Source organism: Chiloscyllium plagiosum, unplaced genomic scaffold (genome assembly GCF_037043375.1).
Source record: "Chiloscyllium plagiosum isolate Xiang-an unplaced genomic scaffold, Cpla_swu_hap1 HiC_scaffold_4, whole genome shotgun sequence".
Classification (NCBI taxonomy): domain Eukaryota; kingdom Metazoa; phylum Chordata; class Chondrichthyes; order Orectolobiformes; family Hemiscylliidae; genus Chiloscyllium; species Chiloscyllium plagiosum.
In genome coordinates, this window is record NW_028270142.1 from 147,380,297 (window position 1) to 147,393,287 (window position 12,991).

General features: G+C 49.7%; 1 protein-coding gene across 1 annotated transcript; it reads left to right on the forward strand.

Moving 5' to 3' along the window:
• The first annotated feature begins 5,852 nt into the window (after positions 1-5,852).
• On the forward strand, positions 5,853-11,491 carry h2bk1 (H2B.K variant histone 1). The gene is made up of 2 exons (XM_087985861.1): positions 5,853-6,393; positions 11,187-11,491. The coding sequence occupies exons 1-2, from the start codon at positions 6,271-6,273 to the stop codon at positions 11,421-11,423; spliced, it is 360 nt and encodes a 119-aa protein (XP_087841987.1). The 5' UTR covers positions 5,853-6,270; the 3' UTR covers positions 11,424-11,491.
• The last annotated feature ends 1,500 nt before the right edge of the window (positions 11,492-12,991 follow it).

Sequence of the window (12,991 nt, forward strand, 5' to 3'; positions counted from 1 at the left end):
AGAGGAAAGGGCAATGTCAGGGAGCATCTGACAACCACACTGCAACTCCCAGAGGAAAGGGCAACGTCAGGGAGTGTCTGACAACCACACTGCAGCTCCCCAAGGAAAGGGCAATGTCAGGGAGCATCTGACAACCACACCTCAGCTCCCAGAGGAAAGGAGAATGTCAGGGAGCGTCTGACAACCACACTGCAGCTCCCCGAGGAATGGGCAACGTCAGGGAGTGTCTGACAACCACACTGCAGCTCCCCGAGGAAAGGACAATGTCAGGGAGCGTCTGACAATCACACTGCAGCTCCCTGAGGAAAGGAGAATGTCAGGGAGCGTCTGACAACCACACTGCAACTCCCAGAGGAAAGGGCAATGTCAGGGAGCGTCTGACAACCACACTGCAACTCCCAGAGGAAAGGACAATGTCAGGGAGCGTCTGACAACCGCACTGCAGCTCCCCGAGGAAAGGAGAATGTCAGGGAGCCTCTGACAACCACACTGCAGCTCCCCGAGGAAAGGGCAATGTCAGGGAGCGTCTGACAACCACACTGCAGCTCCCCGAGGAAAGGGCAATGTCAGGGAGCGTCTGACAACCACACTGCAGCTCCCCGAGGAAAGGGCAATGTCAGGGAGCGTCTGACAACCACACTGCAGCTCCCCGAGGAAAGGACAATGTCAGGGAGTGTCTGACAACCACACTGCAGCTCCCTGAGGAAAGGAGAATGTCAGGGAGCGTCTGACAACCACACTGCAACTCCCAGAGGAAAGGGCAATGTCAGGGAGCGTCTGACAACCACACTGCAACTCCCAGAGGAAAGGGCAATGTCAGGGAGCGTCTGACAACCACACTGCAACTTCCAGAGGAAAGGGCAATGTCAGGGAGCGTCTGACAACCACACTGCAGCTCCCTGAGGAAAGGAGAATGTCAGGGAGCGTCTGACAACCGCACTGCAACTCCCAGAGGAAAGGGCAATGTCAGGGAGCGTCTGACAACCACACTGCAACTCCCAGAGGAAAGGGCAACGTCAGGGAGTGTCTGACAATCACACTGCAGCTCCCAGAGGAAAGGACAATGTTAGGGAGCGTCTGCAAATCACAAACTGGGGGTGGGCTCCTTTACAACACATTCAGAAAACAGTTCCAGCACCGGACGAGGCCGTTCACCCATTCAGTCTGTACTCTCCTTGTAACAGCAATGCAGCTGCTCCCCCTTCCCCTTCCATGTACGGTCAGATCAGCCCCCAATCCTGACCCACACTCTCAGACAGTGCGCCCCGACCAGATCTCTCCAACTGAGGAACACAAGGTCCAATGACAGGAAATCTGGGTCCTCTCACTCACAACATGTCCACCAAGTAAGATCCCAGGAGGAGGCAGGGGTGGCCGTGGCTGACGAGGGAAGTTAAGAAACATATAAAGTTAAAAGAGAAAAAGTATAACATAGCAAAGATAAGTGGGAAAATGGAGGACTGGGAAGCTTTTAAAGAACAACAGAGGATTACTAAGAAGGAAATATGCAGAAAAAAAATGAGGTACGAAGGTAAACTGGCCAAAAATATAAAGGAGGATAGTCAAATCTTTTTTAGGTATGTGAAAGGCAAAAAAATGGTTAAGACTAAAATTGGGCCCTTGAAGACAGAAACAGGGGAATATATTACGGGGAACAAAGAAATGGCAGAAGAGTTGAATTGGTACTTCAGATCTGTGTTCACTGGGGAAGACACAAGCAATCTTCCTGAGGTAACAGTGGCTGAAGGACCTGAACTTAAGGGAATTTATATTTGCCAGGAATCGGTGTTGGAGAGACTGTTAGGTCTGAAGGTTGATAAGTCCCCGGGGCCTGATGGTCTACATCCCAGGGTACTGAAGGAGGTGGCTCGGGAAATCGTGGATGCATTGGTGATTATTTTCCAGAGTTCGATAGATTCAGGATCGGTTCCTGCGGATTGGAGGGTGGCTAATGTTATACCACTTTTTAAGAAAGGTGCGAGAGAGAAAGCAGGAAATTATAGACCAGTTAGTCTGACCTCAGTGGTGGGAAAGATGCTGGAGTCTATTATAAAGGATGAAATTACTGCACATCTGGATAGTAGTAACAGGATAGGTCAGAGTCAGCATGGATTTATGAAGGGGAAATCATGCTTGGCTAATCTTCTGGAATTTTTTGAGGATGTAACTCTGAAGATGGACGAGGGAGATCCAGTGGATGTAGTGTACCTGGACTTTCAGAAAACCTTTGATAAAGTCCCACATAGGAGGTGAGTGAGTAAAATTAGGGTGCATGGTATTGGGGGCAAAGTACTAACTTGGATTGAAAGTTGGTTGGCTGACAGGAAACAAAGAGTAGTGATAAACGGCTCCCTTTCGGAATGGCAGTCAGTGACCAGTGGGGTACTGCAGGGATCAGTACTGGGACCGCAGCTTTTTACAATATATGTTAATGATATAGAAGATGGTTTTAGTAATAACATTAGCAAATTTGCTGATGATACTAAGCTGGGTGGCAGGGTGAAATGTGATGAGGATGTTAGGAGATTACAGGGTGACCTGGACAAGTTAGGTGAGTGGTCAGATGCATGGCAGATGCAGTTTAATGTGGATAAATGTATGGTTATCCACTTTGGTGGCAAGAACAGGAAGGCAGATTACTACCTCAATGGAATCAATTTAGGTAAAGGGGCAGTACAAAGAGATCTGGGTGTTCTTGTACACCAGTCAATGAAGGTAAGCATGCAGGTACAGCAGGTAGTGAAGAAGGCTAATAGCATGCTGGCCTTCATAACAAGAGGGATTGAGTATAGAAGCAAAGAGGTGCTTCTGCAGCTGTACAGGGCCCTGATGAGACCACACCTGGAGTACTGTGTGCAGTTCTGGTCTCCAAATTTGAGGAAAGACATTCTGGCTATTGAGGGAGTGCAGCATAGGTTCACGAGGTCAATTCCTGGAATAGTGGGACTACTTACACTGAAAGACTGGAGCAACTGGGCTTGTATACCCTTGAGTTGAGAAGACTGAGAGGGGATCTGATTGAGACATATAAGATTATGAAAGGATTGGACACGCTGGCAGCAGGAAACATGTTTCCACTGATGGGTGAGTGCCGAACCAGAGGACACAGCTTAAAAATACGGGGTAGACCATTTAGGACAGAGCTCAGGAGAAACTCCTTCACCCAGAGAGTGGTGGCTGTGTGGAATGCTCTGCCCCAGAGGGCAGTGGAGGCCCAGTCTCTGGATTCATTTAAGAAAGAGTTGGATAGAGCTCTCAAAGATAGTGGAATCAAGGGTTATGGAGATAATGCAGGAACAGGACACTGATTAAGGATGATCAGCCATGATCATATTGAATTGTGGTGCAGGCTCGAGGGGCTGAATGGCCTACTCCTGCACCTATTGTCTATTGTCTATTGTCAATGGGAACAGCTTCTCACTCTTGGCTCTACCCAGATTTTAAAAAAACCGCGTTCAAATCTCCCGTCAGCGACCTTCTCTCCCAGCGTCTGAAGTTTCTCATTCCTGGATCCTTTCCAATAAACCAACATTAATTGTCTGTCCCTAGTTACCCTCGAGAAGGTGGGAGTGAGCTGTTTACATCCCAGGTGAATGGGGAGTATTCCCTCACACTCGTGACTTGTGCCTTGTCGATGATGGACAGGCGTTGGGGAGTCGGGGGGTGAGTGACTTGCTGTAGGATTCCCAGCCTCTGACCTGCTCTTGCAGCTGCTGTTTAGGGAGCAGTTCAGTTTCTCATCAATGATAACCCCCGGGGAGGTTGATAGTAGGGGATTCAGTGATGGTAACAGCACTGAATGACAAGGGGCAATAGTTAATGGCCATAGCCTGGCATTTGTGTGGGGTGAATGTTACTGGCCAAGCCTGGATATTGGCGAGAGAACAGAAAATGTAAATGCTGGGAATCCCTGTGGGTCCGGCAACATTCCCAGAGAGTCTCGATGGAGAGCTTGCTTTCTCTCCATGGAGACGCTGCCTGACCTGCTCTGATCTCCAGCTTTTGTTTTGTTCACGGCACAGATTCCAGCATCTGCAGGAATTTGATCGTGGATATTGGCTAGACCTGGCTGTGTTTGAACACAGTCCGCTTCAGTATCTGAGGACTCACGGATGGTGCTGAATGTTGTGCAGTCATCGGTCAACATCCCCATGTTTGACCTTACGATGGAGGGAAGGTCATTGATGAAGCAGCTGAAGATGGTTGGACCTGGGACATTAACCTGAGGGACTCCTGCAGGAATCTCCTGGAGCTGAGCTGATTGACCTTCAGCACCACCTTCCTAAGTGCCAGGTATGACTTGAACCAGGTTTGCCAGGGCTCCTTGATGCCACACTCAGTCGAATGTAGCCTCGATGTCAAGGACAGTCAGACTTTCGGTATGTAATGTGGATAAAGCTCTCTGATGTCTATATGTCTCCCACGTGACCTTTGAGAGTCTGCACAGATTACTAATGGGGAAATCTAGTTTCACTAACTTGTCGGAGTTTTTTGAAGAGCTAACAGAGAAGATAATGTTATTGATGTGGCATTTATTGATTTCCAGGACGTGTCTGATACTAAGGGACACAACACCCTTGTGAGGGTGGTTAAGGTCATGGTGTAGAAGGGACAGGAGCAACGTGGATACAAAATGGGCCGAATGGTAATAACCCAAGAGTCAGGGCCAGTGGGTATTGTTCAGGTTGCTGGAGGGTTTGCAGAGGAGCACCCTGAAGGTGGTATCAGGATCTCTGCTTTTCCTGATATATAATAACGATCGGGATCTTGGAGGACAGGACGCAGTTTCCAAGTTTGCAGGAACTAGATTTGGCAAAATTGGAAACAGTGCGGAGGATTCCAGAGGGTGAGGTGCGGGGGGGGGGGGAGATGGTGGTGGGGGCACCTTCAGAGGCAGAGAGTTCCCAAGTCACACAAGATCAAGAGAAACAAATTCTCCTCATTTCTGTCCTGAGTGGGTGAGCCCCACTTTTAAAACAGTGCCCCCTTGGTCTGGGCTGACCCACAAGGCCATTGAGTTATTCCAGCTCAGGGAAAGGCCTTTCCTAGCTACGGCAAACATTAATCTAACCCTGTCTCCCAGCACCCCCAGGACAGGGACAGCACGGGGTTAGACACAGAGTAAAACTCCCTCTACACTGTCCCCATCAAACACCCCCAGGACAGGGACAGCACGGGGTTAGACACAGAGTAAAACTCCCTCTACACTGTCCCCATCAAACACCCCCTGGACAGGGACAGCACGGGGTTAGATACAGAGTAAACCTCCCTCTACACTGTCCCCATCAAACACTCCCAGGACAGGGACAGCACGGGGTTAGACACAGAGTAAAGCTCCCTCTACACTGTCCCCATCAAACACTCCCAGGACAGGGACAGCATGGGGTTAGATACAAAGTAAAGCTCCCTCTAAACTGTCCCCATCAAACACCCCCAGGACAAGGACAGCACATGGTTGGATACAGAGTAAAGCTCTCTCTACATTATTTCCCATCAAACCCTCCCAGGACAGGTACAGCACAAGGTTAGATGCAGAGTAAAGCTCCCTCTACATTATTTCCCATCAAACCCTCCCAGGACAGGGACAGCATGGGGTTAGATACAGAGTAAAGCTCCCTCTACACTGTCCCCCCAGGACAGGGACAGCATGGGGTTAGACACAGAGTAGAGCTCCTCTACACTGTCCCCCCTATCAAACACCCCCAGGACAGGGACAGCACGGGGTTAGATACAGAGTAAAACTCCCTCTACACTGTCCCCATCAAACACCCCCAGGACAGGGACAGAACGGGGTTAGATACAGAGTAAAACTCCCTCTACACTGTCCCCATCAAACACTCCCAGGACAGGGACAGCACGGGGTTAGATACAGAGTAAAGCTCCCTCCATATTTACAGACTATCCCTCATGTGTGATTTGAGGGTAAATGTCTGAGGAATTGGTGTGAGGTAAAGATGGGCTTTCTGCCCAGGTAATGAATTCTCAGTGAGCAGCAGATCGGAGTCAGATTTGCCTGAACGAGCATATCACAGTTGGCCTTATTGATCTGTTCTGGCCAAGTTGTGAATAGCTGAGCTTTGATTAATGAGGAGGAAGCTTTTCAGTGTAACACCTGATTGGGAAGCGATCGGATTGGGTCAGAGAGAATTGGCCCATTCCTTAATGAGCAGTGACTGCTGGAGCCATGATTTAAAGTGTTGAGTTAGGGCTCAGTTCCTCAGCCTGATTGGAGAGAGTTACTGAGGAAGGGGGTTTGGCTGTTTGAACACGATGAATGAGGCTGTGAAGAAGCAAGCTCCCAAAGCACTGGCAGCAGCTGAGAAAAAGCACAGTAAACGTAAGCTGAAGAGGAAGGAGAGTTACTCTGTTTATATCTACAAGGTCCTCAAACAGGTAATGGCCAATGGTGTCTCACACCTGCCAATAAATCCTCCATCTTCATTCTTCTACCTGTGCTATAATCTTTATTTAATAACTGGTCTGATGATTCTCCCTGCTCCTGCATGGTGTTTGTATTAAGTTCCTGGTTGGCCTTGTCCCTGTTTTTCTCTCCTGCCTGTGAAGCTAATATTAACCTCCCTGGGTTTTTACTGTCTCTGGCCTGAGCAGGAGCAGCAAGCGGCCTTGCCTGAAGGACACTGAACCAGGTGAACGTTTGCAACTGGTGTTGCTGACGTTTAGACTCTAATTCCTGAATTTCTCCAGGTGTTTAGTTTTTAGATTACTTAGTGTGTGGAAACAGGCCCTTCGGCCCAACAAGTCCACACTGACCCTCTGAAGCGCAACCCACCCAGACCCATTCCCCTACCCCTTCACCTAACACTATGGGCAATTTAGTGTGGCCAATTCACCTGACCTACACTTTTTTTTTTTGGGCTGTGGGAGGAAACTGGAGCATGCGGAGGAAACCCACGCAGACATGGGGAGGATGTTGTGGTGGGGTTTGAACCCATGTTCCCTGAGCCTCTGGATTACTGTCCAATCACATTCCATGATACCATCTCCTTCACTTGGAGTAAAAGTGCATCTGACTGTCACCCAGGGGCTGCTCCCCAGCCACACTTTAGGGTCCCTAGCCTGCCCACCTGACAGTGAAGGTGGAGCGGCACAGTGTGGTCTTTCAAATCACTGTTCAGATGTTGGCTACTACTACAGCAGGTGGGACTCTAACCAGGGCTGCCCCTTCCAGAGGGAGGGACACTACACTTAAGGGTCTCTTCACTCATGTTCCTCAATGACTCACTGAGGCCTGATCAACTCTATGGGTTTGCTAGTTTGAAACACTTGCCAAGTTATAAAGCAGACATCACAGACCGGGAGAAAGTGAGGTCTGCAGATGCTGGGGATCAGAGTTGAGCGTGGTGTTGGAAAAGCACAGCAAGTCAGGCAGCATCCGAGGAGCAGGAGAATCAACATTTTGGGCATAATCCCTTAATCTGGAGTTAAACAGACCGGCTGATTTATGCAGTCCTGTATTCTCACATGGAGCTCTTAAGGTGAAGCCCTGAAAAGTAAGGTATGCTTCCACTGCCCTCTGAGGGTACTCAGGGCTAGGCAGGAGTTACTGCCCATGACCCTGAAGAGCTAGCAATGGCCCGGCTCTATCTCTGGCAGTAACTGCAGCCTGAGGATTGAGTGGAAGCTCTAGCTGCTGAGGCTTGATAGATGGGCCCCTTTCAGATTCTGGATTAGTGGTGCTGGAAGGGCACAGCAGGTCAGGCAGCATCCAAGGAGCTTTGAAATCGACGTTTCGGGCAAAAACCCTTCATCAGGAATAAAGGCAGTGAGCCTGGGGCGTGGAGAGATAAGCTAGAGGAGGGTGGGGGTGGGGAGAGAGTAGCATAGAGTACAATAGGTCAGTGGGGGAGGAGATGAAGGTGATAGGTCAGGGAGGAGAGGGTGGAGTGGATAGGTGGAAAAGGAGCTGGGCAGGTCGGACAAGTCAGGGGATCGTGTTGCTGGAGGTTAGAAACTAGGATGAGGTGGGGGAAGGGGAGATGAGGAAACTGTTGAAGTCCACATTGATGCCCTGGGGTTGAAGTCTTCCGAGGAGGAAGATGAGGCGTTCTTCTTCCATGCGTCTGGTGGTGAGGGAGCGACGGTGAAGGGGGCCCAGGACCTCCATGTCCTCGGCGGAGGGGGAGTTGAAATGTTGAGCCATGGGGCGGTTTGGTTGATTGGTGTGGGTGTCCCGGAGATGTTCCCTAAAGCGCTCTACTAGGAGGCGCCCAGTCTCCCCAATGTAGAGGAGACTGCATCGGGAGCAACAGATACAATAGACGATATTAGTGGATGTGCAGGTAAAACTTTGATGGATGTGGAAGGCTCCTTTAGGGCCTTAGATAGAGGTGAGGGAGGAGGTGTGGGCACAGGTTTTACAGTTCCTGCGGTGGCAGGGGAAAGTGCCAGGATGGGAGGGTGGGTCGTAGGGGGGCGTGGACCTGACCAGGTAGTCACGGAGGGAATGGTCTTTGCGGAAGGCGGAGAGGGGTGGGGAGGGAAATATATCCCTGGTGGTGGGGTCTGTTTGGAGGTGGCGGAAATGTCGGCGGATGATTTGGTTTATGCGAAGGTTGGTAGGGTGGAAGGTGAGCACCAGGGGCGTTCTGTCCTTGTTACGGTTGGAGGGGTGGGGTCTGAGGGCGGAGGTGCGGGATGTAGAATGGGTCCCTTTGACTGCTATTGTAGACTGTGTACTCCTCCCTGGGAGATGGGATTGGAACAGGAGGGTGGGAGGGGAACATTAGCCGCTGCCCTGGCAGGGGCAGGGCTGGGGGTTAGTCAGGAGAAGTAGCTGAACAAGAACCTGTTTGAGGGGATGGGAGGTGTAGTGAGCTTTCTGAGCTACAAGTGTCTCCGAACTTGCACTAAATGCCTGTAACTCCATGACCCTGAACATGTGGTGTTAAGGTAAGACTTTTCTTTCTTATTGTGTGATTAGTCAAAATTGTTTTATCTATATATAGTTCTCCAGTTAAGATTAAAAATGGCAGGAGATCTCAGACCCGTGTTATGCTCCTCTTGCTCAACATGGAAGTTCTGGGACGCGGCTGATGTCCCTGGCTCCTTCACATGGAGGAAGTGTGTCCAGCTGCAGCTCTTGTTAGACCGCATGACAGCTCTGGAGCTGCAGATGCACTCACTTTGGAGCATCTGTGATGCTGAGGTGGTCATGGATAGCACTTTTAGTGAATTGGTCACACCGCAGATTAGGATTGCTGAGGGAGAAATGGAATGGATGAACAAAAGGCAGAGAAAGAGCATGATCCAGTGCAGGTGTCCCCTGCGGTCGTCTCCCTCCAAAACAGGTGTACCGCTTTGGACGCTGTTGGGTAGATGGCTCACCAGGGGAAGGCAACAATAGCCCAGGTTCATGGCACCATGACTGGCTCTGCTGTACAGAAGGGCAGGAAAAAGAGTGGAAGGGCTATAGTCATAGGGGATTCAATTGTAATGGGCGTAGATAGGCCATTCTGTAGTCAAAAATGAGACTCCCTAAGGGAATGTTGCCTCCTAGGTGCATGGGTCTCGGATGTCTCCGATTGGTTGCAGAACATTCTCAAGGGGAGGGTGAACAGCCAGTTGTCATGGTGCATATAGGCACCAATGATATAGGTTAAAAACAGGATGAGGTCCTACAAGCAGAATTTTGGGAGTTAGGAGCCAAGTTAAAAAGTAGGAGCTCAGCGTTAGTAACCTCAGGATTGCTACCAGTGCCACGTGCTAGTCAGAGTAGAACTGAAACAATAGGCAGGGTGATGCGTGGTTTGCAAGATGGTGCAGAAAGGAGGCATTCAAATGTTTGGGACATTGCGACCAGTTCTGGGGCAGGTGGGACTAATACAAACGGTCTACTCCTGGGCCTAACTGGAACCAATGTCCTTGGGGGTGCTTTTGCTAACGTTGTTGGGGAGGGTTTAAACTAATGTGGCTGGGGGTGGGAACCAAATTAGGTGGTTAGTGGACAGTAAGGAGTAGAAACTAAAGCCTGTAAAGAACTAGATCATGAAGTCAGCGTGACTAAGGGGAAAGAGTAGGCAGGGAGCTGAAGGGCTTTTGCTTGAAACGTCCATTCTCCTGCTCCTCTGATGCTGCCTGACCTGCTGTGCTTTTCCAGCACCACGCTCTGACTCTGATCTGCAGTCCTCCCTCTTCTCCTACATAAAATGTAAACTATTATGGAAAGATGTAGGAGCAGCAGGGTGCTGGTGATGGGAGGATTTACTTTTCCCAACATTGACTGGGATTCACTTAGTGTTAGAGGTCTAGATGGAGCATTTACTAGGAGTCATGATTCCAGGTGAGATGTGTGGACAGTTTTTCAGAGGGTGGTGGGTGCCTGGAACATGTTGCCAGTGGAGGTGATTGAAGTGGGCACAGTTGCATTTTAAGGTGTACCTGGACAGCAACATGAACGGGCAGGGCGCAGAGGGATTCAGACCCTTAAATAGGTGACTGGTTTAGATGGGGATCTGGATCAGTACAGGCTTGGAGGGCCGAAGGGCCTCTTCCTGTTCTGCCATTTTCCCTGTTCTTTGAGCAGGCAGACTGCTTTCTGAACTCCATGTGCATTAGTGTCTCAACCCCATGAGACACATCAGCCATGATTGAATGGTGAAGCAGACTAGATGGGCTGAATGGCCTAATTTCTGCTCCTATGTCTTGTGGTGTCATCGGGTAAAGACTCAGTGCCGATACTGTTTAAGGCTATTCGGTCCATCTAGTCTGCTGTGCCATTTAATGAAACAATGGTCAATCTGATCATGGAGTTGAAATTTGTCTTTTTCCCCAAACCTTTGATTCCATAACTTTAAAAAGCCTGGCGTGTACTGATTTATCCAAGAGGGCTGAGGCTGGGTTAATAACTTCACAGGCCCACTACACTGAGGGAAATCTTCACACTTAATGTGCAACCCTTTATTCTGAGATTGGCCCCCATGTTGTAGACACTCTCTCCAACCAGGAAACAACAACTCCCCATCCACCCTCAGTCCCTGGAGAATGTTCCCTTTTGTGGGGGGGGGGGGGTTGAGCTTTCTAAGGAGAATTCTGAAGTGGGAGTCCAGGAAGAGCGGCCTCTGGGAGGGATTCTGCGGTGGTTGTTGTGGGCCTGGAGTAGGAGGACCTGAAGAGAGTGTGACTGGGTTGGGATGTGTTCTGATCCTGGCCTCTTGCTGTGTTTTCAGGTTCACCCTGACACTGGGATCTCCAGTAAAGCCATGAGCATTATGAACTCCTTCGTGAATGATGTGTTTGAGCGCATCGCGACCGAAGCCTCGAGACTGACCCAGTACAACAAGAGAAGCACTATCACCAGCCGAGAGGTTCAGACTGCAGTCCGCCTGCTCCTCCCTGGGGAGCTGGCCAAACACGCGGTGTCAGAGGGCACCAAGGCTGTTACCAAGTACACCAGCACAAAATAGGAGCAAAGGGAGCTTGGCCCCATCAAACACTGGATTGTTTTCCCAACCTGCTCAGTAAAAGTTACTCTATCAGCAAATGGCTGGTGTGGTGTCTGACAGTGGGGTGGGTTAATGATTAATCTTGAGGTGTTCTGTGCCCAGGATGGTCCTTTAAGGATGTGGTTTGTTGGGGTGGGAGACCTCTCACTGAGATGGATTACAGATAAGGCTCTCCCTAACACCAAAAACAAGGCCGCTCCTTTTTTTTTTTCCCCCCATTCCCAGAAGGTTTGATTTGGGATGTGAAGGCGTTTTAATTCTATCACTTGCTCTCTCTAACAGAATGTAGTCATAGGTTCCAAACTTCCACCTTCGCTGGAGCAGGAAGTTGGGTAATAGTGCAGCCTGATTTGGCTCTTCAGGAAGTCCCCTGTGGACAGAGGAACCAGAGGCATCGGGTCAACTTCAGATTGAGAAATCACTCTCTGAATTAAGGGCTGCCAATGTCAAACTTTCTCAGTGAGATGCACAACTTGAGACTCCAGAGCTCTGCACTGCCCCCCCACCCCCTGAGAACTGAGTCCTTGAGTTTTGAGGTTTTTGATCAGTTGGGGAATTGAAGTGCAAGTGGAATGTCCAATCAGCTATCATCCTGGAGGCTTGAGGGGCTGAATGGCCTGCTGTTCCTATTTCTTCTGGATGGTAAAAGAGGCTCAGCATTTAATTAGCCACCCACTACTTTTGGAAGAAATGGTAAGGGAGGAGGAGGCTGACTGGGGGAGTCAGGGCTGTGTAAAAGGAAAAACCTGTGAGGATTAGTGCAGAGGCTTTAAAAACCAGCAGTTGTTCATCTTTAAACAGTAAGAAGGTGGAAGATGCTGGCTAGCCAGAGTATTAAAGGTGAGTGGCCACTGGAAAATGAGGCTGGTAAAGTTGAAATGGGGAGCAAAAACCAGACGAGTTAAATGTACTTTAATCCATCTCCATGGTGATGACACCAGCATAATGCCAAACTTTGTGAGGGGGTGGGTATAGTGCCATCACAAAGGAGAAGGTACTGGGGACATGAAGGTCTGCACTGGGTAAGGGACCTGGATGTGTGGACTATGGACTACACCCCAGGGTTCTGAGGAGATCTTTCTAGAATTGCTGGAGTAGGGAGAGTCCCAGAGGGCTGCAAAACGGGGAATGTAACCCCTGTTCAAAAAGACAGGAACAAGGCCATCTAGCCTGACCCCAATCATTGGTAAGATTTCCACGTCTGCTCTCAAAGATGAGGCCAGTGTAGTGGGAAGTGTGGTTAAAATAGGGCTGGGTCAACATGGCTTTCAGGGGAGATTATGCCTGACAAATCAGTTAGGACTGAGGGGGTAATAAGTGGGTTAGGCAAAGGAGAACCAATAGTAATAATCTAATGGTCTTTCAGAAGACCTCTGACAAGGTGCCACACAGGAGGTTGCTCAGCAAGAGGCCAGTGTCAAGGGAAAGTTAGAGGATTGGCTGACTCCCTGAAGGCTGAGGGAGGGGGAATAAAGAGGATGGCAGCCTGTGGCATTCTGCAGTGATGACTGACGCACCTTGTACACTAA

Excerpts from the sequence above, each read along its gene's own strand:
- h2bk1 (XM_087985861.1), top strand. The coding sequence starts at position 6,271 with ATGAATGAGGCTGTGAAGAAGCAAGCTCCCAAAGCACTGGCAGCAGCT. Across the intron at positions 6,394-11,186 it reads TCTACAAGGTCCTCAAACAG|GTTCACCCTGACACTGGGAT; the intron begins GTAATGGCCAAT and ends CTGTGTTTTCAG.